This window comes from Xiphophorus couchianus, chromosome 11 (genome assembly GCF_001444195.1).
Source record: "Xiphophorus couchianus chromosome 11, X_couchianus-1.0, whole genome shotgun sequence".
Lineage (NCBI taxonomy): Eukaryota > Metazoa > Chordata > Actinopteri > Cyprinodontiformes > Poeciliidae > Xiphophorus > Xiphophorus couchianus.
Window position 1 is genome coordinate 4,118,408 of NC_040238.1, and position 26,661 is coordinate 4,145,068.

The window sequence follows — 26,661 nt, forward strand, 5'->3', positions numbered from 1 at the left end:
CATTTAATTAGAGTATCTTTGTTCAGTCAGAAAAATAGATGCATATTTTTATCATTGCATTTAAATTACTGAACTTGACTCTCTGTTCAGTCAGGATAAGAAAAGAACAAGGGCAAAATTATGTCATATTCTTAAATGCAACCTTGCATAATCGTCACTAGATTGTAACTTTGCACACTTTATTGCTCCTTACCTCCAACAGCTGTGCTGCACTGGGGCGAATCTCTGGGTTCTTATCCAAAGCTTTCCTCAAGAAGTCATTAAAATCCCTCGACCTGGAGCAAATACATAAAAACAGCTTTGGTTGGTAAGAAGAGGGGTGATAGATGGCAGAAGAAAGGTGGTTGCAACACAATAAAAATATGAAGAAGATGCATGATGTTGGCCCAAGCGAATCATCCCTTCACAGATATCCACTAAGCGTGATGACTCAGCAACTTGTCACTGATAACCGCAATAAATTTAGCTACAATAGAACATTAAGACTCGTAAAACTGACAGGTAGATACGGCTTGGCATCTGTTTAAGCCTTTGGGATGTTGCTGTTGTACTTTCATAAGAGACTGTAGGTGGAGATTTCAGAGATTTTGAAATAAAAACAAACAGGAAGCTCTTTACTGTAATAAATACAATCACATATATTTCTGGTTCCTGCTCCAGGTTGTTTACTTCCTTAACACTGAAAGATTAAAACAATTTTGAGGTTTTATATTCAGACTTTCCAGATTTGCTATCATTACCATTTACTAGGCTGATCCAGCGTTGGGGGTTCTGACTTGGCGACCTTCAGCAGGACCCTCATTGGGTTGAGCTCATGGTGGGGGGGTTCGATTTGTGCGAGCTCGATCAACGTGATTCCAAGAGACCAGATGTCGGCCTTGTAGTCGTAAGGAGCGTCCTTCATCGTTTCACACATCACCACCTCTGGAGCCATCCTGGAGCAAGCAAATCAAACATTCATCACTGGTTTCCTTTCACAGCGCAGGAACGTCTAAAAACATAATTCCACTTGGCAAAAACAGAAGCAATTCTGCAGCTGAGCAGCAGATTTGATTAATCTTCATTTATAAATGAATTATCTGTGGCTTTTATGACATAGAACAAAGTAAATAAAACTGAAGAGTGAAACATTTCTCTTCTTAGACAAAGTAAGAACCAAAACTATCATTTCATTTTAAACAGCACCAATGTACAACATGAATTTCCCACTACGTCTTAATATGAACTGCGCCGGTTCTCTTATCAGCCGTCATCAATGGATCATAACCTGCGCTAGTCACTGATTAACAGCTGCAACAAATATTCACTTAGAGGATCACACCGTAGAACAAGGTTCATGCAGAAACTGTTCCTGGTTCTCAAACAGAGAACTACAGCAGAGGAAAGCAGCAGCTCAAAGAGAACTGCTCAGATGACTGATTTTCCAATCAATATTAAAGAAGTGCTAAAATTTAAGCATGTTTTATTTCATCTATTTTGACTGATTTAAAGTTTACCTCAAAAAGGTAGAAAAAAAAGATATTTCAAAAGTTATTTGACCGATTTTTAAAAATGATCCACCTAGACTTTTTTTTTTTGCCATTTGCTGTCAACCAAAAAATATTTCAGACATAAGAAGATTATCGACAAACTATTTATTTCTGCTTTATTTCCTTTAATGTGTAGCTCAAACATTTGCATGCACTGTGTAAGTACAATACAATACACTTTCCAATACATACTGTACATCTCCTGGTGAAGAGAGCAACAAAATGATCAAAGTAACAGGTTTTAATGAGGATTATAAACCCAAAAATGTAAAACTATGAGATTCACTAATATTTTTTTTGTTTTGTTGTTGCTGGTTGCAAGCTGAACCCTGAATTTTATGAGCTAGTCGTTTAAAATGTGGATCCATTAGTCTGACTGAGGTCATGAGTATGGTTAGTATGGTTAGTCACTTCCTGACTCAAAGACATCAACACACATCTGGACTTTAAACACAAATGTCTGTGACTTCGATGAAATTAAAAGATAACATCAGTTACATTTCAAAGGAATTTTTTGAAGTGTTATAATTTTAGTGCCAGTAACTTTTCTCAAATATTTTTTCTCTTTTTTTAAGAAATGGTGAAATATATGGTACTATACTTCTAGGATTAAAGAATTTCTCTTGTACATCTTTCTTAGGGATTTGTGGAAATTTGTTGGAAGAGGCTGTTTTAAAGAACTAAGTTGTAACATGTTTGCAAAGCATTTAACCTAATGTATGAAACAAGAGCACACAAGCTTCTCAAATGATATTTGATATTCAGAGTTCCTCTGCTCTGTAAAGATGCCAAGTGTCTTACCAATATGGCGTCCCAATGAAAGAATCTCTCCTCTGTAACGTTTTTGTATTTTTTGCAGAGACGCCAAAATCCGCTGCAAAAAGAGAAGAATGAAGGAACAAATGAACATAGCTATAGACAAATAGTAAATCTAAAGCTGTCATGAAATCCTTGGAGGAGAGAAAAAAGCCAAATGGTTGAATTTATAGTCTGTTTTCCATACAACGCCACCCCAACTCCCTGAAAAACCCTAAGATTACAGGGCTACTATGTTCCCTGATTATTACTGCTTTTCTTCTATTTTTTTGAGTTTATTCACAAGAATGTGGCACAGTCAGAGAACAGAAATGTTTGGCAGTGGCCTTTAGAGTCTGCACGACAGGGTTTCTCCTTTAATTACTTACATGTTCTATTATTGGGACTGAAACGGCTCACAGGATTTTACACATTAAGTTTAAAGAGCCATGGACCTTCCTGCCAAACAAATAATCTGAAGTGCTGCATTCTCACACTGTTTCATGTTTCACAATACTACTGACATAACTGCTGGGTGTGTCATTTTTGTTTTTAAAATAGAAAAAATATATTTTTTATGTGATAGACATGCATATCACAGTGATTGATCGATGTAAATATGTATAGTTTTGCTGATTCTGACATACAATCTTTCATAATGATCTATCAAATAAAATCTCAATAAAATCCAACAAAGATGGTGGTTGTAACAAAACATGAATAGTTTCAACAGGTATAAATATTTTTGCAAGCGACTATAGATGCAAATCAATTACTGATGAAGACTTTTACCAAAGCCATTTAAAACCTTGAGATCTGCTGCATAAGTTTAATGTTGTGTTCCACTGGTACATTTTGATGCACTCAGCTCAACCTCAAAGACTCTTAATTGCTGGCTTGTTTGAATTAACATGTAGTTAGATAAGTATGGAGACTGTAAATGAGTCCATGTCATGACATAACGAGCCTGAAGAGGCAACTCCCAGTGATTAAATCTAACTGTGGCTGCACTGGGGAGGAATGTTGGGCACTGAGTCCGGCTCAATGAGACCAGCATGACTGACAAAATGATTCACTGGTAAGATTTTTTTTAAAAATCAAAACAAAACCAATCCTAAAGCTGGTTCCACAAGGAAATTACTTGTATTTTCAGCTCTCACAGCTCCACCGCTTCACTCAGTCCTGCAAAAATAAATCCTGGTATTTAAAACAACAAATAATTCTGTTGTGAAGTTGGATGCAAATGCTGACCTCCTGAACTCGTACAGCTTTTTGATGCAGCATTTTGTTCTTTTCTAGAAAACCATGTTTTAATCCAAAACACACTGGCCTTTGGGTTGGGTCACCAACCTCTGCTGTGCGATGTGGAGAATGTGAAGAACTCTTCAAAGAGTCAATATAGGAAAAAATGCAACATTCTCAGAATGCAGTTTTCCCACACAATGCTCACTTATGATTTGCTAGCAGTGCTGCAGTAGGGTGCAGAGGTTGCAGCTCTGTGTGTGTGTGTTGGGGTGTGTGTGTGGGTGTGGGGAGGGCAGGAATCTGAAGATAATAGTCCATGTGTAGCAAGAATTTAGGGTTTCTGTAGGAATTCCTCTCACACTTGTGTAACTTTGCAAGTGTTCAGCATAAAATACAGCAAAGAATAGAATCTTTTTCTAAATAAACTATTAATATCAAAATGAACTTTTGACATCTTTGCCATGTTACAAAAACAAACTTCAATGTATTTTATTAGGATTTTATCTGATGGAATAACACACATAATATGAACAAAGAAGCAACAGAGAGGCCTGGATAACTCTGAAGGAGCTGCAGGGATCCACAGCTCAGGTGAGAGAATCGTAACAGTGCAGAACTCCACAAATCTGAGCTTTATTTATGTTATGTGCCGTTTGCCAGAAGCCATGCAGAGAACAAGACAAATGTGCAGACAAATGAGGTGCGAGCAAATCTGAACTTCCTGCCCTGCATGATGGGAAACTGACATTGCACGTAATCCGTGATTACACCATCCACACCATGGAAATGTTGGTGGCAGAATGGTGCCATGGGAATTATCATCTTCTGCTGGGAAAGACATATTTCTTAGAACTGGTGGGAAGGCAAGGAGGAGCTAAATACATAATTTAACACCAGGCTAAGGATCCATGCAGAAAAACAGCCCGAAATATGTAACTGGTGCTTGAAACACCAAACCAAAACCCAGATGTAAAACTGACATTCTTAGACATCCTCCATTTAATCTGACAGACCTTGAGCTTTTTTCCCAAAAAAGAATGGGCAACACTTTTAGTTTTTAGTTTCTTTAAAATTACACCTTAGCCTAATTTGTGTTGGTGTGTTTTAAAAATGTCTGATAAGTTTGAGGTTGTAACATGACACAATGTAGAAAATACACCAACAATTTGCTTGCAATGGGCATCAAAAAGTTGGCACTTGGCAAAACAGTGAAAAACATATTGATTTCTAGTTTTACTCAAATGACCAAACTAACATTGAAAGGAGCAACAATCGAACCCTTACCCAGTTTGATGTCCCCTTCCAGGGTGAGGAGGACGTTACCAGCCTTCAGGTCTCTGTGGATGATCTTCATATGGTGGAGGTAGTTTAGAGCCTCTAACATCTGCCGACAGACCACTCTGATCTGTTTCTCAGTTAGTCCACGATCCAACTCTAACAAACGGCAAAGGAGAAGAGATACACAGCTTCACTATAGAGCAAAGACCAGAAGTAAAAATAAAATGAAGCAGCTTTTAGACCTGCAGGGAGACCTTCAAAGTTTATATGTAGCCTGCAAAGTATCATGATTAAATTAAGTCTTGAGGACTGAGCTACTGTGTGACTACCCTGGGAGAAAACATCACAAGGTAAACCTGTGATTTCAGATCAGATGGCGTTGCTGGATAAGTAATGCCAGATTAGAAAAAAAAAAAAAAGACGTCACACATTGAAGTCAGAGGAGGCCCACAGACTTTATTCTGCTTTGTCTGTGTTTGGTTAGCCTCACAGAGCCGCACACTGGGTTATTAGGAGGGGAATTATCCAATGAAAACAGGCAGAGGGCGTTTCCCACACTCAATGACCCCCAATAAGTCTGACTGTGTTGAGCTATGCAGTGCCAGAGATTAAACATTATTATTATTACAGGGATAAACATGAAGAGTAACTACAATAAAACATTTCTACTGAGAGATCAGCACAGGTGAGAAAGGTGGAGCCTTAAAAAAACACAGAGGGTTTACCTAGCATGTTAGCATCCATAGCACCTCCAGCGCAGAATTCAATCATGATCTGTGAGAGAAGAGATAAAGTTTGACTAGATGCACGCAAACAGATTTCATACAGCAAAACTAATAGGAACATTTTAGTCAAGCATTTTCATTTGCCTGTGACTGAGTGACGGAGGAAACTGGACCAGGAGGGATAACCAGACACCACTGAGATGACCCATCTATGGGATCATCCCAGGAAAATTGTTTAAATTTTGAGAATATGTCAGGAAACTGTGCTCAAACAGGGAATTAAAGTTTAATACAAAAAACATAGACATGAATTAGTTCAGGCTTCTGTTTGTCTGACCTCCTCCAGCGTCACATGAAGCTTTTGCTTCAGCGTAGTTTGAATTTTTTTTTTACGACTGATGTGTAATGGTGGTATGATACTTCACTGCTTTAATTCAAGTTTCTTTTTTGTTTCATTTTAATTCTTTAATAACTACATTGATTTTAGTAGCAGTTTTTTTTCAAATGTGCTTTATAAATTTTATCTCATCATTTAGGGACAAAATATAAATTATGAAACACTTTGGATTAATTTTACAGCCGTATTGTTGCATTTAGACTGAAGTATATGAGGAAGGTTTTTATAAGAAGCTCATGTTTTAACCAAAAAGCAACAAGCAAACAAACTAATATTGTTTTGCAAAGTATATCTATCATATATGTACCGGTCGGTGTGTAAGTATGGAATATAACTTATACTTTGATTTCCATTGTCCAGAGATCAAGCCTAGGTAAATATGGAACATACCTGTGAAGTGATCTCATCCTCATATAATTACAGTGTCCCTACATGCTATGGCAACACTGTCAAAGCATCAGTGTGGCACAAGGAGTGGCATTTCAGCCAAGCCTAATGAAAGCAACAAAAAGTACATGTGATACGCTGAGATACACCAAAACCAGATACGGGATCCAGAAACATCACTGTTCACACCTGTCGCGTGCAAAAACAAATTTGAAGGTAGTCAATGTAAGTCAAACACAGCAACTGGTAGAAATGCTTTTATGTGACAAACTACACTAATACATATACACAGTATATATATATATATATATGTGTGTGTGTGTGTGTGTGTGTGTGTGTGTGTGTGTATTTTAAAAGGAAGTTCCTATGTATTACAAAAAAGGTAAATTACTAAAAGTAATAATAATAATGTACATGTGAAAGGTCCAGTCTAATGGGTCTTTCTGGATTCTCATCATTTCATCTTGAACCTCCTTCAGTGGAACTTCAAAGGAAGTTTTGATATTTATTCTCAAGGTGAAATGTATGAACTATAATGACATGAATGATGGTGAACTAGGAAAAGATGGACTTTTTTCTGGATTATAGTTACCTCTAAAGTTTTATTTTTTTCTCTCAACCTCAAATTTTGAAGTGTCAACTTCTAAATGAAATGAAATTAATATTTACACTGTATCATTAAGATGCCGTACCACTGGATCTATCCTTTAAGCCTTTTGTGTTTGTGAGGAAGCGTGACACAATCAAAGTTATAAAAAGCATGAGAACAACTGTGGTAGAAAATGTTTAAATTCTTAGCTTGCCATCCCACCCAAGCTTTAAATCTTCTGTTTCTTCAACGCAAGTTGCAGGACGAGGGATTGCTACACATATAATTTTTATTTTGGTCATCCCCACCCAGAGGAATTCAGGGTGACGTGCTGCTCTCTGGACAAGAATGTGCCTCAACTGGTCAAGCTGCTTGCAAAGCATACCCACTGTGGGTGGAGCAGCTACTAAATCTTTCTCTGAGATTTACAGGAAAACCTAAAGTCGAGCAAACGGGGGATTGTATGTAAAATGTTAACTGCTAGTAGGATCCATTTAATGTGCAGGATCCATTTTTTAGTTGATATTTGTTACATGCAACAAGTCATTAGATTTACATTAAAAAGTTGGTAGAATTGAATGTTCAGCTAAAGCCATTTCTTCTTTTTGTTTGCGAATGTCTCTTTTTATTGTTTATGTTTTAATGCATCTCTGCAGGCTTATTTAGAGCAGTAAAATAGAAAGAACAGACTTTGCTGACTCTGCATTGTCCACAATTTCACCACTTGACAGCTTCACAGTGATTTCCCACCTAATTTTCTCTGAGGTGAAAGGAACATAAAAGGCCATTCACCAACAAAGACCTTCTTTAAAACTTGAAATCAAGAATAAAAAAAGATGACAACACAGCACAGAGTAAATCCAGAGACTCACGGTAACAAAGTAATCCTTTGCTGCAGTGCTGAAACTGTTCAGTGAACCGTTCCTTCTCAAAAGTGCCAAATTGCAATACAGATACTCAATAACTCCGTTTCTTCTTTACATGGCAGCTAACTAAACCAACTTTAAGGATTTGGTAAAAAGCTAATGATTTCCTTATATGCATGTTTCTAATTTGGGAATTTCTGAAAATAACTTAGCATTTTTGAGTAGAAGGGTAAACATGCACCCTGCTGAAAAACTACTACTTACTGTTTTTACTCAAACGTCTAACGTTTTTGGTCAAACATTTTGGAATTTAAAAACAAGCTGATTATTTTGTGCATTAAACAAGTCAGTAGGGAATTATTATGGAAATCTGAGGAACAGACAAACCAAGGGCAAAAACATGCAAGAAAATTCACTCATTTAAGTCAGACTAGTGACGTTGTTCTTGACAGAAGATAGTATGTGTTTTTATAGACTTCAAACCGAGCTACTAACATTGCATCTAAACGGCAAAGTGACGAGATCTACATGAGAGCTTATGGTTGGACAAGGAAGGAAGAGTAGAATGGTGGGATCAGCATCCAGCCTGGTTAAAGCTTACATGCAATCTGTGATTCTTATACATTAGTCCATCAATCCATGTTCTTCTACCTTTGGAGACTGGATCATGAAGAAAGCAGGTCCAGGAGGGAAACCCAGACTTCAGTCTCCCTAATGACATTCTCATTTTACGATCCCCAGGCTTTTCCCGGCAGACCTTCAGCAAGTTCTGGTTATGCCTTAGTGGTCCCTCCTGGTTGGAAACGCACCCAGAAAACCTCCATGCAAAGATTCCAGGAAGCATCCTGATCAAATGCCAAACCAACTCAGTAATGACTCATTTCAAAACAAAGAAGCAGCTGTTTAGACCTCCTCATCAAATATCTCAAACTTAGCCTAGTCGTCCTGCAGAAGGAGCTGATTTCAGCCTTTTGTATCCGGGATTCTGAGATATGAATCTTTCGGCTTAGATCCATATCTCATAACCTCAGGTTGGGGTCAGAACACAGGCAGAGTGGGTTTTTCTGTTTGACACAGGTTTTTCTTTATCATGCCAGACCAGAGCAGCACCAACATGAGTGCAAGCAGAGTCCCAGTCTCTCCATCTAAACATTACTAATACACAAAGTTAATTAACTCCTTCACTCAAGGCAGAGACTGACCTTTGACCTACGGGTGCAAATCACCATTTTAATCTTGAGAATTGGCATTTGGTACAACAGCTCTTTCTGTAGTAACAGATTATATGGAAGCAACTTTTAACAAGACTGTAAGAAAGCATTGACAGCTTTTGCATTGTAAAAGTATCTATTAAAACATTTTTCAAAAGGCTTGAATTCAACAGTGACTGAAACAAGGGTTAGGCTGTGAGGCTGGACTTCATCTTACAGCAGACGAGAATGGTCTGCAGTAAAAGTGACCACAATTTACAAAGATGATCTCTAGTGGGAGATAAACTTAACTGTTTCCATCCTAGAGTTTGTTAAAATATCAAAGGAGGGACAGATCTCTAGAGTTTTGAAATTAAAGCAAAACTCTGGAGCCAATTTTAACAACGAGGACTGATGGAGGCTTAATAAAGCTTTTATTTGGTTTTGATTGTCTTCAGACTGCATATTTGTAATTTTGACCATTATTATATAACATGTGGGTTACACTAAACAATCTCACTCAGGCAGCAAAAGACTGAATTTGTTTTGGTGTCATCAGTGAGTTAACTGATGTGCTCTTGTTTGTGGTTCTGCCGTTGTTCTCTACCTTTTCCACTGTCCTGCTCTTCTCCTCCGTCCTCCTCCTCTCTCTGTTCATTCTTCTATGCTTGCTGATATCAGCACCATGTTAAAGGCCTTATTTGTCTCGCACTGTTGGGGAGCGCCACTTCGCTTTCTTCAATATCAGATTGTTTCCTGAGGTAGAACAAACAGCTTTTTCTCCTCCTCCTTTGGGTCCATATTAAAGTCCAGCAGTGTACCCTGCCCAGCACACCGAGCTGCAGGGTTACTAAGGCCTCAACTCAAAATTAACATTTTCACAGATCATAATAAGTTGTCAAACTTTTATTAAGTCGTGTTGGTATCTGAAAACAACTTAGAAACAAGGCAGTGAAGCAAAAGCTGCAACTCTAATGCAGACATGCAAACCCACAGGAAGTGTGTGGTTTAAATGCAACAAAAAGGTGATGTTTGTATATCCGACATACCAGCATAAACTATCTGATGGGGAGGGTTTATGTTCAATACTCTGGAATTTCAGCTATGACCAAAACTCAATGCAGCTGCATGCAGAGGTACAGCTCAGGTCATGTCTAACATCCAGATCGGCATTGAAAGGCGTTTCATTTGTGTGGCTTTGAAAGTTGACCTAAAAGTTTTTGAGGGGTTCTCTTCAGTATTCAGAAATGATTCCAGAGTATGTTTGCAACAACTTTGTCATTACTGTGAATCCGCTGTGAAAAGGAAATGTTTTTTCTCCCGAAATTTCCTCTAAAAATGACTGTCATTTATTATATAGTAAATGTGCCTTCGAAAGGAAACTATTGTAAATTTCACCACTTCTCTTCTAGTTATCAACAACAATAAATTATGAAAATCAGGTCAGCCAAACTCAGAACATATTTACATGTGGGATTCTGATCTTAAAATGTAATTATGGTTCATCTGCTGACAGCTCAAATGATCGACATCGGGATGGATGTAGGTCTGTATGACCCACATTCTGATGTTCTGCATCAGAATGTGCAGAACATCTGAATTAAAAACACAGAAGCAGCCATCTCTGACTTTTCTATGTGAGAAAATGCAACAGCACAAATAATTATAAGGTTGCAAAATAGGGCACTGTGTGATCTGAAAAGGTGTTTCTGTTCTGCATTGCTGCAGATCTCAGGTCGGGTTGAAATGAGCCTCCATGGCTTCTCAGGCACAGTGACTGCAGGGCAGTACCCACCGTGCAGCTTTATTAAATGAGATAAGCTGAAAGTTTAATTTCAATTATGCGGACTCAAAGACCTGGGTACTCTGTCATTCACATGGGAACGCATCTCAACATTTATTTTACTTAAAACTTCAAATAATAAAATCACTGAATATAGAATCACACACAACCTTTTTTGTGTTGCATCTATGAAAACTCGTCAATGAATATCGCACCATTACTGCGTTTAGCGAAATGTTTAATGCTTCAGTGGAAAATACTTTTTTTTGTTCATTTGGTTCCTCCAAAAAAGGAAATTCTGCTCATTTCTATCTTTAGACTTGACCCTGTAATGCAGTTCTTCAGATAAAGCAAGGTTGTGTCCCAACATGAGGTCACCATTATTTGTTTTGGCCAGTGGAAGGATTACAAGAACGGTTTCATCTGGACTCAAAGTGAGTGTGGAGATAAGGAAAGACTGAAGAGCAGAAAACACTTGAGTGAAATTAATCTTTCTTGCAGTAACATCAGGGTGAGGATGGGGTCATCTCTGAAACATTACGTTACCCTGGGGATGGACTGCAACTCCAAATCATAATTTCAACTTTTCATATTGTGTTTAGACAGAAATGGACTCAAGGTGAGGTGAAGCAGCAAAAAAAAAAACAAAGCCTCCTTTGAGATTGTGATTTTATGTGAAAGAGCAACAATTACAAGTATGGTGCAGTATCTATTCAGCACCTGTAATCTGACACCCCCAGTTAAAATCCAGCACAACTTGTTGCCTTCAGAAGTTGCCTAATAAGTCAACAAAGTCTACCTGTGTTTATTCTCAGTATGAATCTGGGTGTCCTGTGAAGGCCTCAAAGATTTGTTAGAGAACATTGAAATCATTATGACCATGGACAGAACTCTAACGTATGTTAGCGAAAAACAGCCAAGGTTTGGAAAATCTCCTGAAGCAGTTTTCAATCAATCATCTGAAAATGAAAAGACTACAGTATTTCTGCAAACCTAACAAGTGATGGCTGCTCACCAAAATTTAAAAGTCAGTTGGATACATAATTTATCAGAGAAGAGGTCTAGGGTTACTCTGGAGGAGCTGGAGGGATCCACAGGTAAAGTGGGAGAATATTTTGACGGGACAACTATTACACATCTGCTGCAAAAATATGGCTATTATGAAAGAAAAACATTGTCAAACTAAAGGCGTAAGAACACACAGCACATCACCCTGAACTCACCAACTCCACCATTAGGTCTCGTACTTTTCAGATTTTCTTATGTAAAAAACAAAACAAAGTTGAGTGATAGGAATAGTTTCACAACGAGCTGCATAGAGGGCTTTTTCAACAATTATTTAAAGCATCCAACATTTTTTTCAAAATAGTTATTGCAAATAAGAGAAAATGAGTAAGAAAAGTTCTTGTGATCAACTTCATGAATAATCCTCCTATTTTCCAAAGCACTACTATAGAGGCACTTCTCAGATAAACGATTGGAGCGTTTCAAACAGTAGATTCCAGAGGAGCAACATTACAAAACAGATGAAATGTCAACATACCCAGAGTTTGTTCTCATAGTAAAACGCATCGAGGAGCTTGACGATGTAGCGGTGGTCACATTTAGCCAGGATGTCAATCTCCACCATGTAGTCTTCCAGCTCCTCCTCACATTTTGTCTCAATGACTTTGGCTGCAGCCAGAACCCCAGTCTCCTTGTTACAGGCCTGCAAAAAACAGACAAAACATTCATTTCAATGAGCACAAGTCACTTCAGACCTTTTAAGCAGAATTATTGCACTTCAGTCAATTCACTTACGACAGTTCTTGTTGAAAATCAACTATACCTTTTCTTCCACTCAGTTAATTATGTGAGATCAAGAATTTCAGATGTCTGCAACTGAGTCACTTTTCTTACATTTCCACAGAAAACATCAAATTATGGAGGTTTCAGGGTGTGGCTGTGACTAAAAGTGAACATATGTTTATGATGCAAATCAAAGAAATGAAATATCAAAAATCACATCAATAGTATTATCAACATTTCAACACATCAGAAAAAACCCCCAAACAAAAATATGATTTTTTTTTACAGAATAACAAACTCATTGACCTGCTTCTAATTCCTCTGGCACCCAAAGGAAAGAATAAATCGAGTTTCACCAAACAGCAATTAAAATGTGGATTAACATTTAAAGACACACCACATTTCTCAAGGAAACACAGAGAGAGGAACCATAAAAACAAAAACAAAAAATAAAAGGCATACCAGTAGTTCTTGGTAAACATAAGCAGATAAATCAGTGACTCACACATACTGAATGAACCGAGATGAACATCATGTGAAGGACAGTATGTTGTGAATGCAGGCTGGGATGTTAAGGACAGACGGGCTATTGTGATTCTGCAGTTAGAACTCTATGCTTAGAACTGCAACTTTGTTGTTGGCATCTACGACCATTAAAAAGCCAAAGAAGAAATATATGTGGAACAGAAAAATAGGAATGGAATCATTTTCAGCACTAGCAGGTAACAAGAAGTCTAAACTAAGTAAAATGAAGGCGCTTTGTTTTTCCTTTTGGGCTTCCAACTTCTCATTTGTTAAACACAACGGATTTGGAATGTCAGTCATTTAGAAATCTCAGGGTTACGCTAAGGATCTATATTGTCTATTAATTACAGATAATTTGTACATAAGTTTAAGCGGGTATAAATAGTCAGCTCTTCAATGATGTATTAAAACTGAGAAGCGTTCTTGCAAAAATGACATCACTTCTGCTCATAATTTAAATAACAATGACCACTTGTCCCAAAAAGGCTAGAAGATATTTTAAACACAATTCTCATCTCGTCTTGTTATAGTTTTCAAAAGAGAATCTGAATGAACTGAATTGTTAAAGCTTTGATAAATTCCAAACAAAAATTTGCAAATAAATTCTTATCAATTAAGCTTTATAAAAAAAAATATATATATATATGTTCATTATTCTTTTCACTGCCAAAAGAATAATTCAACTATTTGGAAGCAAGTTTATTGGTGTTGACAGAAACTATAAAAATTTAATAATGCAGGTTTCTGGGTACACATGTCCAATCACAGAGCTGTAGGAATTCCACAGACTAAACAGTCTGGCGTGGCTTAATGCCTTCATGCTTCGCAGGGTCTGTGGGAAAACATCTGAACAAACAGACTCTCAGCAACACACACTCTTCATGTTGTGCCATGACTTCCAGTGCACGCGAGTTGTGCACAAAAGTCTAGTAAGCGAATGTTCCAGAGAAGCCATTCAGCACCTCCTCATCAGAGAGGAACCCGCAGAGTGAGTCAACAGGATGGCAGTCCAACCTAAACCATCAGTCAGTTGGTCAGACCTCAACAGCAAACAAAGAGACGGTGACACTTTCATTGCACTGCTAATATCGCAGCTCTGCTTCTACACAGTGAGCCTAAGCAAACTGCAGGGGTATATCAGCAGGACCAGACAGTTCTGATGTCCATCCGGTGAAAAAGAAGGTCCAGAACTCAGCTGCTACCAGACTCCAGGGAAATTTTCAGAATTAACAAAGCAAAGATCCTTTAACTTATGGAAGTTTACAACTTTTTATTCCCAAATCAGAGAAGACTGTTGCTTAACTCCTAGACACATGTTCAAAAGAACCTGAGCACACACATGTTCACATCTCAGTGGTAACAAGGCTGAGGAATGTGCCTCTAGCCTTCTGGTGACTGAAGGGGAGTCGGAGCGAAGAGGTTGAGAAGCAGATTCACAACCTCTTGTGTGAAGGTAGCTCAGGGGAATGTGTGACGTCAAACGGGCCCCTTGAGTATAAAACATAAAGATGCATGTTTGTATGTGAGCCTTAGCAAGTGGTAACACTCAGAGAGAGGAAGGAACGCTTAAACACCTCAGTGCATCTCAAAAGGCACCTCCTGAGTTTCTGACGTCAATGCACAAGTGACTTGATGCTTGTTCATTAAGTGCAGAGCAATAAAAAGGATATGAACTGTAGATTCCAAACTGTTGAAGAAGGATGAAGGTAAGTTATTTAAGATGAACAGCCCTGAGGAAGCAGAACTCCAGCTGACTGTATAGTGTAGCTGCTTGCAGGCATCCCAAGAGAAAACAACAGTCCTGTTTCAAACCCACAGACTCTTCACTCCTACAACAACAACAGTCACTGGCTTTGTTTGAAACCAGTTTCCAGGGTTTCTCAATGGACCTTCTTCTTACTCTTCTTTCTCATCTAACTGACTTACTGTAAGTTGGGTTTTTTTTTTGCAAACTGCCATAAGAAAAGATTTGTTTTGGTTATCAGATCATTTGTGGCCTTTCTAAATTTCGATCAACAATTCTAGTTGTTGATTTAAAATTACTCTTAAAGCCACCAAATGTTTTAGAGATTAAAACGTCTGGACTGCAGGCAAACCAGTTTAACACCAATGGTCTTGCAACAGAGAGCTGCTGTTTTAATATGTGCAGAATGCAGTTCGTTTCGCAGAAGGATGTGACAATGACACAAAATGCTGCTTTAACACGGTGAAACTCCACATGCCAATCATTCAGGATCTCATCTGCCACTTGTGTTCGTCTTTTGGTTGAGAAATAACATTCTAGATGCTGGCTTTGGGCCAAAAATATGTTTTCTTTTCTCTTCTGCAGTGAAGCAACAATAAATCAGGGAAAATAAGGCCATTTAATAACTTGCTCCAAGTTATATTACTCAAAGACAAAAAAAGGATCATTTGGATTTCTGATTAATCATTTAGTGCATCAAGGATTGAAGCCTTCTGCGTCATAAGTTTAAAGATTAGTCATCTGTTTTCTGATTATCTCCAGACATGGAGAAAAAACTCCATTTAAAATTCTAATCTCTTATTTTATGCGACAGACTGGCGACCTGTCCAGGGTGACCCCGCCTCTCGCCCAGAATGTTAGCTGAAGATAGGTGTACAGAAAATGGATGGATGGATGGATTTCTTATTTTATGCCTTTGCAGCACAACATCAGCCCACAGCAAAGTTTTGTTCATCCCCGCTGATTATATTATTATCATTTAAATGCAACTGTCTCTTTTCACTACCTGCCCACTGAAATGAAAAAGGTGGGCTGTAAAAGCAGGTGATGCTGGTCCATGTGTCAGTAGACAAATGTACTGCATTTAATGACCAATTCAGACTCATACACTCCATGTCTGCCATCTGTTTACACTCTTTGTGTTCAGACAGGCATGCTCCTTTTAAATGAATCAAGCTGAGAAACAGCGTCAACACTTGAGCCTGTCAGCAGAGTCATTGATAAAAACTGTGGAGGTGTTGAAAGCAGATGGATGGATGAGTCTCCAGTTGAGGCTTCAAACATTCCTGACCCAAAATGTACAAAAGTGACATAGTTGAACCACCAGCTTCTCATATAAACCTTCTAATGAAATCTTTGTCCATATAAACGTCTAAAGAGACAAATCAAAGTGTCCACTGACCCCAACAGAGCCTAACACCAAGAAAGAGAACACACAAAGTTCAATCCCTTCCAGGTTGTACAAGCATTTCGCATGCTGATATGTATTTTCAGCCTGTTTGCCGAGTTATGCTTTGAACAAAACACACAGCTTCCTTCAGGGATTATAACGTGAGCAAGTTAGACCTTTGCCCCTTTATAAACCTGTTAACTGCCCCTCCCCTGGAGGCTCTCACCACATTTTTGAAAGAAGGAATGTAGCTTAGTGCCTCTATCACCTCTGACACCAGGTATCCATAAAGGTAAAGCCCTCGCTTTCAAAAGAGTAACAATGTTAAATGACTGACCTGGATATAGAGTACCTGTTTATTTAACGAGGTAGCTGCTTGTCTCAGTCTGTTACAACTGTGTCAAATGCCATATTTGTACAAGAATACAAAGTCCAGGATGAGTTTTTTTTCTATGTATTTCGAGGTTTGTAATGAAGGTGATCAGTTAATGTTCATAGTAATGCTTCAGTATCCCTTCAGCAGGGAGGTTGTAGAGTTAATAAAAAACACTTTTCAGCTTTCTCCAAGCTGGACAATCACCTGCTGACAGTTTTCAGAAACTCCTGACTATTTTAACCCCTTATGACTTCTGGAAAGAAGAAACCACAATACTTTACAATAAGTGCGAACAAAAGTTAAATTTTGGCTGTAAGCATCATGCAAGCTTTCCCACCACCGCGTCCCAGCAGGAGCAGGAAACACTCCTGCTGATAAAGTTTAAAAAACTGTCTCTCTGCTGCATTCTTCAATTCTTCAAATATGAGTTAGCTGCTTTAATTTAGAGAAGATTCTTGAAACAGACTCTGTGGAGCAGGACAGCAGTAAAACAAGAATACAAATAACACAAATAAAATTTGTTCTAGTTAGCAGAAAAAAATGTTATCTTTAAAACTCACTTCATGGCATCCTAAAAAACTGTAACACGAGAAATTGTATTTTTTGGTTAATGTGAGATTTTGGTCTGATACACACAAGAGTTCTACCAATTTAGTGACTTAATATTTCCTATATACCAAATATCCACACATGCAAACGACACTTTAAGGCAGAAAGCATTCATGTAGTTCAGGACTTACTGAGTAAACATATACATTAAAACAGATTTGTGAAAATTTTAAAAATAAATATGTGTTCGGAAACTCAGACAGCAAATGTAATTGTGATCTTAAAAGACTCCCAAACAACTGAACACTCAGCTTCTTCCAAAGCTTAGTGTTTGTTCATGAACCCAGCAATGTGTTGGTGTTTTCATTGCTCACATTCACTTCTCAGATTATGTTTGAGTTTCACACTTTACTTCGTTATGAACGCTGGTTTTGCCAAGCAGGGGGAGACTGAGCAGACACTCACCACGTCATGCTACGATACTATTGCTCTGACTGCAGCTATGGGCAAGTAAAGGCAAATTACCATACATTTGTTGCTATTTCCTGACTTAACGTGTCTTATTCTCATCTATCTAAGAAAAATTGGTCTTTGATAAGTTATATTAGTAGAGCTCTTAGCAACGCAGAGCAACTTTAAAAAGTAAAGATTACATTACAAACATGTTTCAGTAATATTTATTTACAGGAAGTTGTTAAGCTTCACAATTTTGAAGGCACTAGTGGGTTTAAATGAAATACAATCTTCCTGATAAACACAATCAAATTAATAGATGGATTTTTCTGATGGTTCCTTTGTAAATGTTGTACTGCTGTGCTAAAATATTAAATTTGTTTGCTTTTTTATTTATTTGTCAAAGGGGTATTGTATATCTAAACTTGAAGTAAATACAGGTTGTTTTACTCAAGAAGTACTTTACAGAAAACAAATATTACTTCAAGACATTCAAACCGCCACTTAACTTTCACCTTGAGCAGTAAGAGGAAACACAATCTTAATGCCTGATCTCAAAGCTAACCCCAACCTTAAAAAACACACTCAGCCCTGTTGCTACGGCTCTTTGAGAAAATGTCACTCTTACTGCTTAAAGCGTACAAAAACAGTTTCGCATATTTCTTCTTCCTCTCTTACTCAAGCTGCTGACTACATCTGAACACATATTTTTTGCTTTCACAGACGTCCTGGGCGTGAAGCATGTCACATTGTTAGGCTCAGGCCTAGACCAAAAAACACACCCTGAAATGAAGCAATCTGCCTTTAGGATGTGAAAGTTTTGATCAGTGTAGAGAAATGCCCCACAGTGAGCCTTGATGCAGCAAGTTACAAAAACAAAAGAAATCAGGTCAACAACGCATGAACGATGATACTTTGTTCACTAGCTTAAAGGAAACTGCAGCTATATTTTAATCTGTCATCACACCGTGGGGTTCTAAAACCATAAATCTCATGACAGATGAGCAACACTTCCTGCTCACAGCCCACGTAAAGAGCGAAACACTGGAGTAATTACAAGCTCATACATAGAGCGTTTAACAAAACCTCAAGCTCAGACAGGTAAAGCAAGATTATTCAGTCAAATCATCTGACAGGAAACTGGCATGACGACAACGTGGGGTGAAAAGAATGAAAAAATATGTTGGAACAAAAACAAATTGTGTTGAAGCTGATATGGAGCTAATCCTCCAACTGTCTTGAACCTACAGCTTCCTAGCGACATGATTAAAATACCAGATGTAGATGGAAAGTTGCTTTCTAAGCACCTTAATAATGTGATCACATGGCTGATGGGGGCTTCCATCATGTTGACACCCCACCCACACAGCTTGGCTCTTATCAGTCTGTCGGAGTTCAGCTGCTCCACTGAGATTAGACCAGGGGAAGCCTAAACTTTCAAACAGAAATGAAGACCCTCACAACCACTGAAAAGGTACTGCCATGTTCTAACGCATCACAAGCTTCACACAAAGGGGATGTCGAAATCTGACTCCCCCCAAACCCTCCGACCCCCCCACCACTCACTCAGTTCGGTTTCTCTTTCATTCTACAGCAGATCTATCCGAAAACATCCATGTTTTTTAATTTGTTTATGTAGAACCGTCTGCAACAGAAAGATTAACAAAGTTAACAAACCCATAATGTCTTGAGGACGTCCAGGTTCCCTACAATATACACATGACAAAAATGAAGCATTTGAAGAGTAGCCAACAATCATAGTGATGGCAATTTCATTCCTCTTCTAAAAAAACTGTCTTTAATATAAGAGAGATGTATATAATGATTCAAGAGATTCATTAATGGATTTTGTGGTCACTTGGATGTGTCTGGAATATTATTGGTCTACTAATACAGATTCCTCTTTAAAAAGCAGGAACATCCAAAATGCAAGAACAGCAAACTTGGTTTTTTAGTCTTCCTGTCAAAAGAGGCTTTGACTGAAAGAGAGAAAACAGTCATTTTATTATTCCAAAGAAAGAAAAATGGTGATGCAGCTGACAGATTCTGTTTGTTCTTGCTCATGATTTAGCATTTGTGATTAGCGTGGTTAGCATTGAGAACACAGTTTCTGAGGTAGGTGGATCTTCTTTCTTTTTCTTCAGGCCCAAATGCAACAAACTGAAGTGGAATGTGTATTTTGCCACCTTTTCATAAAAAAACAGTTTGAACTTCTGTAACAATCTTTAAAAGTGGTTTCTTTTTTACAAAGGGAAAATATGATAAAATCATGACTGTATTTTTTCTGTAGCAATGTCCATATGATGTTTTATCCCCATCAACCAACAATACTTTAACATGACGTATACAAGTTTCATTTTTGCCTTAAAACTGAGTTTTCTTAAGCAATGAATATTTTCATCTAAATTATTAGAGTCTAACTTTTTAGTGCCAGCTTGTAGACACCAGAAACACAGTTAAAGCTCAGATTTGGCCCGTTCTGTTCTTACTCGTCCAAACAAGAGGATCAGTGGGAATTTGACAAGAACGTATCCTGACATCCTGCAGGTGTGTCTATGGATACGTTTCACCAGCAGCAGCAGCAGCAGCAGGGTAGTGTGCTCAGCGGCATGTGGCTCATTAATTAGTGAGAAGAAGAGTACAACTCCTCTGTTTCATGCTTGACTTATTACCATCTTATTTGTTGGGTATGCAAATAATATTTCCAATGTGTCAAATACATAAGACAGGATGTTCACTATCTAATTCTGCTGGTGTTACTTATGTGAAGATACATTAAAAATGTATCTTTAAATTAAGATACATTTAAAATAAACATATTCTTGTAGTAACAGGAACTATAAGGAAGAAAAAGTGATCATTGCATCAAAGAATTGGGGGGGAAAAAATAGATACTTTTTGACAGACGTACACAAAATAACTCAAGAAAGCATACTCAAAAGAAAACGTTCCCTTTTAGTTGTGAGAACTATGTGTTCCAAAAAGCACAGGCTAGAAAGAGATACATCCCAAGTAAGTTAGACATCAGCCCACAGTGGGGATTGTAGTTGATTTTTCATCACATTTCAACAGATAAAAGCAAACTTCAGTAATGTTTCTCTGCTGTGGAAACAAAGTAGCATCATTACACTAATGACTGAAAATACTGCGGTTAGAAGTGTTTGTCTTCTATTACTTTCACAACTCTAAGATATTTAAGTTGGTAAAGGTCATTTTGCAGCTTCCACTTGCATTAACCTACAGCTTTCTATGGTGCTGGACAAAGAGAACACACCATACCTAAGAACTACCAGGTCATACTGACATTGATAACCTTCAGTGCAGAAGTTGCTGCAGAGGAAAAATGACTCAGTTGGAAATTTTCCATATCATTTGAGTGTTTGGAAATGAAGTCAGCTAAAGTGCTAACGGTGTGAAGACGTTTCTTGAACTTTAGGCTGATACTTCTAAACAGGGAGTGAGAATTAAGTAAATACTAGAAAATTACTGCAGCAAAGTTCCTTATTTTTATCCTTTTGGGGTTTCCCAGTTTTGTCTTGGGTCACATAAGAACAGGAAATATCGGCAATTCTTTGAGAGTCTCAGCTAAGTTGAGGGTCCAGTTAGCAATGCTAAGCATGCAAATCACACCTTTTGCTAAGATACTAAATATTAATATTCAGTGACAACTCTAAACATCTGGTGTTTGTATTTGAATTGATAGTAAAATTTTATTCAGCTGCAGTGCAACACAGAGTCACGTCTCTGTGTGTCCCAGTTACTGTATATTGGACACATTGGGATCATTTATATCATATCCCAATATAAATTATTAAGAATCAAAAATGGCATAAAGTCTGCTTCAGGGTTCTTAGTAGTTACAATGAATAAATGATTTGGGATTTGAATCTGTTTTCTCAAATATTAAGTTGCTATTTTGAAATGATCTTAAACTACATGGCTGAAATAATTATTGGTTTTGATGATTACCATGATAAGATTTGCTAGTAATTCCCTTTTAAATGAAATTACTAATAATCATTTGGGATAATTGCAATATTAAGACTCAAAATTTTGAACAGTCTCAGATGCTCAGGAATATTTCTGAAACTGAGGAGTAACCGAATGTTAAATGTTGCAATTATTTTTTTTAAACCGTGGAAATTTTTTTTAAACCTATTTAAATTTTTCTATTTAACTCATTTCTGTTTCTATTATCATAATCACAAGTTTATACTTGACAACACTGTCAAAACAACATTTCTCACAAATATTACTCATCTTTGAGTGCTTGGTCTGCAAAGAAATTTCTGTTTCATTATACTTAATAATAGGCAGTTTTCCAATTTGTTAATATTTAATACATACTCAGTTTTTACTGCAAGGTTAACTAACAGTGAATGACCTGCAGCCTGTAGCAACACTTTCTGCATATTTCTTAAACACATTTAAATAAAACCATGATGCTATTTATAGTCATGATTAATTTTCATACAATAATCATGACACCATGTTTTATTTCATTATCTGACAAGCTGTATTTTTATTTTGAAACAAGTAAATGAGATGTATTATAACTATTTTTAGCTACCAATAGTTTCATTTGTACAGATATTTCTGGGATGATTTTACACTCTTCACTATAACTCTGAGCTCTTTCTGAGGATATGTGGTTTTTTTATTATTAACTTTTGTTCTAAAGACATGGAAATGGTCAATTTTAGTAAAAAAAAATATTTTGTTCTTACAGGGAAATTAGAATCAATTTACTATTGGCAGAGCAGACCTTTACACAATCAAAACCTTGTATCCATATTTAACCTAACTTTCCTCTTTAGCAAGTTGGTTCTTGTTTTTCCAGTTGTGACAATAACTTTTAAAGAATCTTTGTTGAGGCGATTCTATACTCTCAACCACATTATGCTGTTAAACATGTCTGCTTGGTTTCAGTGACAGAAAAGATCTCCGTCTTCAGCAGCACAGGTCACACATTCACAACTAACTTCCACCCCCGACAGTCTGAGAAAACCAGTCCTCAACCCTGTCACCCAGTCTTCCTCCATCACAGTGTTTAATGGAAAACATATGCAATTCACCAATTGAGGCCTTCCCCTCCCACACATGACCCGATAATTCTGAGATTTGGGAGCAGCAACAGGAAGTTATCAGTCCCTGTGACGACAAACTGTCCCACAACTTCCTTCTCTGGTCATCATCTGCTCGGTGACTCTGCCTCCTAACCCTCTGACAGCTGCAGGTGTGAAGATGTTGTCTTGGAAACCCACAGAAGGATAGCAAACAGAAGCCAAAGAATAGGATTGTAATTTGAATGGAGAAAGATAAACATATAAGAGAGAGATTGGATTTCAATGTGGTACTTTACTCTTCCTTGAGTGGGTTTGTGAACTTTTTGTAAGTTTTAGCACTGAAAACTGAAGAATTGCTCTTAGCTTGTACACCAAACTCTAAAGTCTTAAAATGGTTTATCATCAGAGTTTTCTCAAACAAATGTCACCCTAAAGCCAGTTCTTGTGTGTCTAAAGGGTTTTAATAAAAAATAGTAAACTTTAGAACAGTTAACTTCCTCACACCTTCTCCAATTCATACGCCATATACAGCAAAAACTGAATGTCCACGCAGTGTTTCCTTTCTGACAAAAAAGTGCCTTTTCTAGTCATTGCAGAATTCCTCCAACGTAGCCTCTGCTGTGTCAAAGGCATTCACTGTGCTCCGCTGGGCTGTGCAGACACAGAGGGCCTGTGCCCTGTTTCACAGAGGCGAACTGACATGCCAGCAGGTCAAGATTAAATAAGTTTTCCAAGCCAAAACTCTGCCAGTTGCTGAGGTCTGGAAGGCGGCACAGAACTAATGAAAAGGGCTTTCACTGGCCGGTTAGGCTGACCTGTACTGTGGAGCCACAGAAAAGACTGAGTGTAGAAAGGATGAATACAGGTGCCAATACAAGTAATGGATTTCAGCAGGTAGATTAAAAAAGCCCCCTGGTATACAGACTGATTAAAAACACAATGATACACTTAAAACACTTCTTCGTTTGTTTTCATAATTAAAGATTGCAATTAATAAAAACCCAAACACAGCCTGTGGCCCTGCTGAGGTGTTATAGGAAACCCAGGTTGATTTAATAAGCAGCCTTCAACTTATCTGCAGTGCTAGCACTTGGCATGTTTGTTGGCCAATCAAGCATAGTGATACCATGGTCATTAAAGCAGGTATTTACAATTTTTGCAGTGTGGGTTGGTGCCAAGTGCCTGCAGAAAAAAAGTCCAATCAATGAATCCATGAGTTTAGTCAGCAGAAGGGAAAATGAAGTGCCTGGTGCAGGGGCAGTGCAGAGTTTAAACTTAACAAAACACAGTGGACACACACCAGCAGCGATGATGGCTCCCCAAATCATGAGCTGAATTTCACACTAGACCTCAAGCAACTTGAATTTGGTGCTACTCTACTTGTCATTCAAACTGAAACTGATTTTAAAATAAAATGTCAAATTTGCTAAGACTTTTGGCAAATGTGAATGATTTTGCTCATTTCCTTCCTTGCACAGTAAGACACTGCTGACATTTCTTGTCTCTACAGGAGTGGGCTTGATAAAAAGAATGCAACAGATGAAGACATGTCTTTTTGAATCTCCCCCAAAACTCCCTTATTGTACGTTTTCCTTCCACCCAACCTTCCATTACTATACAGCACTCTGAACAAACCAGCTCTTCAACAGTTACCTTTTGCTTTTGTGGCCCACATGCTTGGAAAAATATTAAATTAGCAGCCTCCCATGCATTCACACCTTTTTTGATCTCATGCAATGTTCTACTTAAACTTTAATGAGTTGTTACTCACAATAATCAAAATAAACAGATATAAACACTTAAAATATATCACTCTGTATGTAATGAATCTGTATAGTACAAGCGTTATTTGTGTAATTAAAGTGTTTAAATAAATAAAGTTTTAAAATGATATTGTGAAGTAGTGTTCATGTGGACAGAGCTACTTAAAAGCTGAGCGTGACTACCTGCCTAACAACATATTTTCCATAGCTATCATTTACAAAAAGAAAAAAAAAAGTTTGAAGGGCGAAGCATCTCACAGGGAGTAGTCCACCACACCCCAGAAACAACTTAAAAATAAATGTGATCAATGATGTTACATCTTACATAATTTTCTCTGTTGAAACATAAGTTAAACTTAAAACGTGATTGATAGGCTATAAAAAGAAAACACTAAACCCAGAACAGAACAAAGGGAACAGCAATCAGGTGTTTTAAATGGGTCTTACCTTGTAAACCTTCCCAAACGCGCCGTCTCCCAGCTCTCCAACTATCTCCCATATGTCATTAGGGTTCACGTCTCGGCTGACGTGCTCATACTGTTTGAGTTTCTTCTTTAGGATAATTTTACTAAACTTTGCGAATGCCATAATTAGCAGTGTGACGCTTCTTGAAAAAAATAAAATGTAAATGATAAAAGAATGAATCAAAGAATACGTTACGTGATAACGATCTCTACACGGAGAGCATTACGCACGCCAATACGCAAAAAAAGTTGTCTTCACTTTTCACCTTCTTAAGAAGAAGTAAAAAGAACTGAGTGCTTTTTCAAGAAGTTATTCTGCTCCATCCATTTTACTCCCGAGGATCTGCGAGGTCTAAGGAGAAAACATGTCAATAATCCGCCTTACAAACTGCAAAGAACGGGGCACGCAGTGACCACCTGCCGCTGCAGCGGTGGACACGCTGATGGGTTCTCTGTCTGACTGTGCGTGTTTAGCTTTCTGGGCAACTTGTTGATTCAAACTGAGAGACGAAGCCCCACCTTATTGCGCAACAGCCCTCTCTTTCTGTGGCGTCATGGAAATGTAGTTCTTCAATCCGTCCTCTGTGTGGCATAGATGGTGCAAAAAAACTTCATATCCGGGTTGGCGCACGCAGCCGTCCCCGTTAATGCCTGAAACTCTGTTTGACAGCTATCCACGTGTTTATTTATCTACTAATTAATGGACAACGCGCTGCTGTTTCATAATACAAATGCATAGGCTTATGTTATGTATATATCACATCACTACTATAGCCCAAAAACTCAAATTTAGATTTTGTACTCAAAGATAAGAAATGAGTCAAATTGGCAGAATACGCTTATGTTTGATTCAACACTTAGATTTCTTGATCTAGTTTCTCATCACTTCTCTTTTCACACTGCTGCAGGTCAGAAAACTTGCTTTTTCCTTCCACATGGTAACACAGCTCCATCTGGTGGAGCTTTCCACGTAACAAGCGTCCACATTTTCTTGTATGTATGTAGTTTAATAACACGCTGTGTATTTTAATTTAACATCATTACTGGCATATTTGGGTATTTGCTGTATCGTTTGCTCCACCTGCACTGTAAATATTTTCACCCAAAGTGACTGAAAAAAACAAAAAAGAAGTCAGTGAGCGTAGCCTAAATCAGTATGTAAAAGGACAAATGTAGATGAAAATTAAACTGTAAGCATGAACTAAAAAAAGACATATTTTTTAAGCTTTTGAAACATTACAGCATTTTTAAATCCATTAACTCAGTACACCATGACTGACTTTTCCCAAGTGTTGCCACTTTTTCCCAGTCTGTCTTGTTTTTGAATCACCCTTAGCTGTATTTAGTGAGGCTGTGGTGCTTTAGGTTTGTTCAGAGTTCTCCTGTAACCTTCTGGTTGAGTTGAGTTTTCAATGCAAACTCAAACATTTTGATAGAGCAGCCACACCTGGGAAGATTTAACACTATCCCAGTAATCCCAGTTAATTCATGATTTAGCCATGGGGGAGATTACTTTTTCACACATTTGGATACCGCTTTCCCTTAATAGATAAAATCCTCATTTGAATAGTGCATCTTGTATTTACTCAGACTGTCTTTGTCTGATACTAAAATTTAATTAAAGCATGACAACAAAAAAGAGGTATTCTGTACTTTTTCATAGCTCTATAGTATGAAAATGTATAGAGCTACTACCATAGGAAGATGAAACTTATTTTTATCTTCCTATGGTGTTCAGATGCAGAGCTGCTTTTAACTA

General features: G+C 37.7%; 1 protein-coding gene across 1 annotated transcript in view; it reads right to left on the reverse strand.

The window, feature by feature from the left end:
• Nucleotides 1-25,377, reverse strand: part of stk10 (serine/threonine kinase 10) — a 39,977-nt gene extending 14,600 nt beyond the window's left edge. The window contains exons 1-7 of the mRNA XM_028032231.1: nt 24,886-25,377; nt 12,328-12,492; nt 5,573-5,621; nt 4,854-5,003; nt 2,331-2,403; nt 741-935; nt 194-275 (exon numbers count right to left, since the gene is read on the reverse strand). Coding sequence (XP_027888032.1) covers nt 194-275; nt 741-935; nt 2,331-2,403; nt 4,854-5,003; nt 5,573-5,621; nt 12,328-12,492; nt 24,886-25,026 — 855 coding nt within the window. The 5' untranslated portion in view covers nt 25,027-25,377. The remainder of the gene's footprint in view (nt 1-193; nt 276-740; nt 936-2,330; nt 2,404-4,853; nt 5,004-5,572; nt 5,622-12,327; nt 12,493-24,885) is intronic.
• Between the last annotated feature and the right edge of the window lie 1,284 nt (nt 25,378-26,661).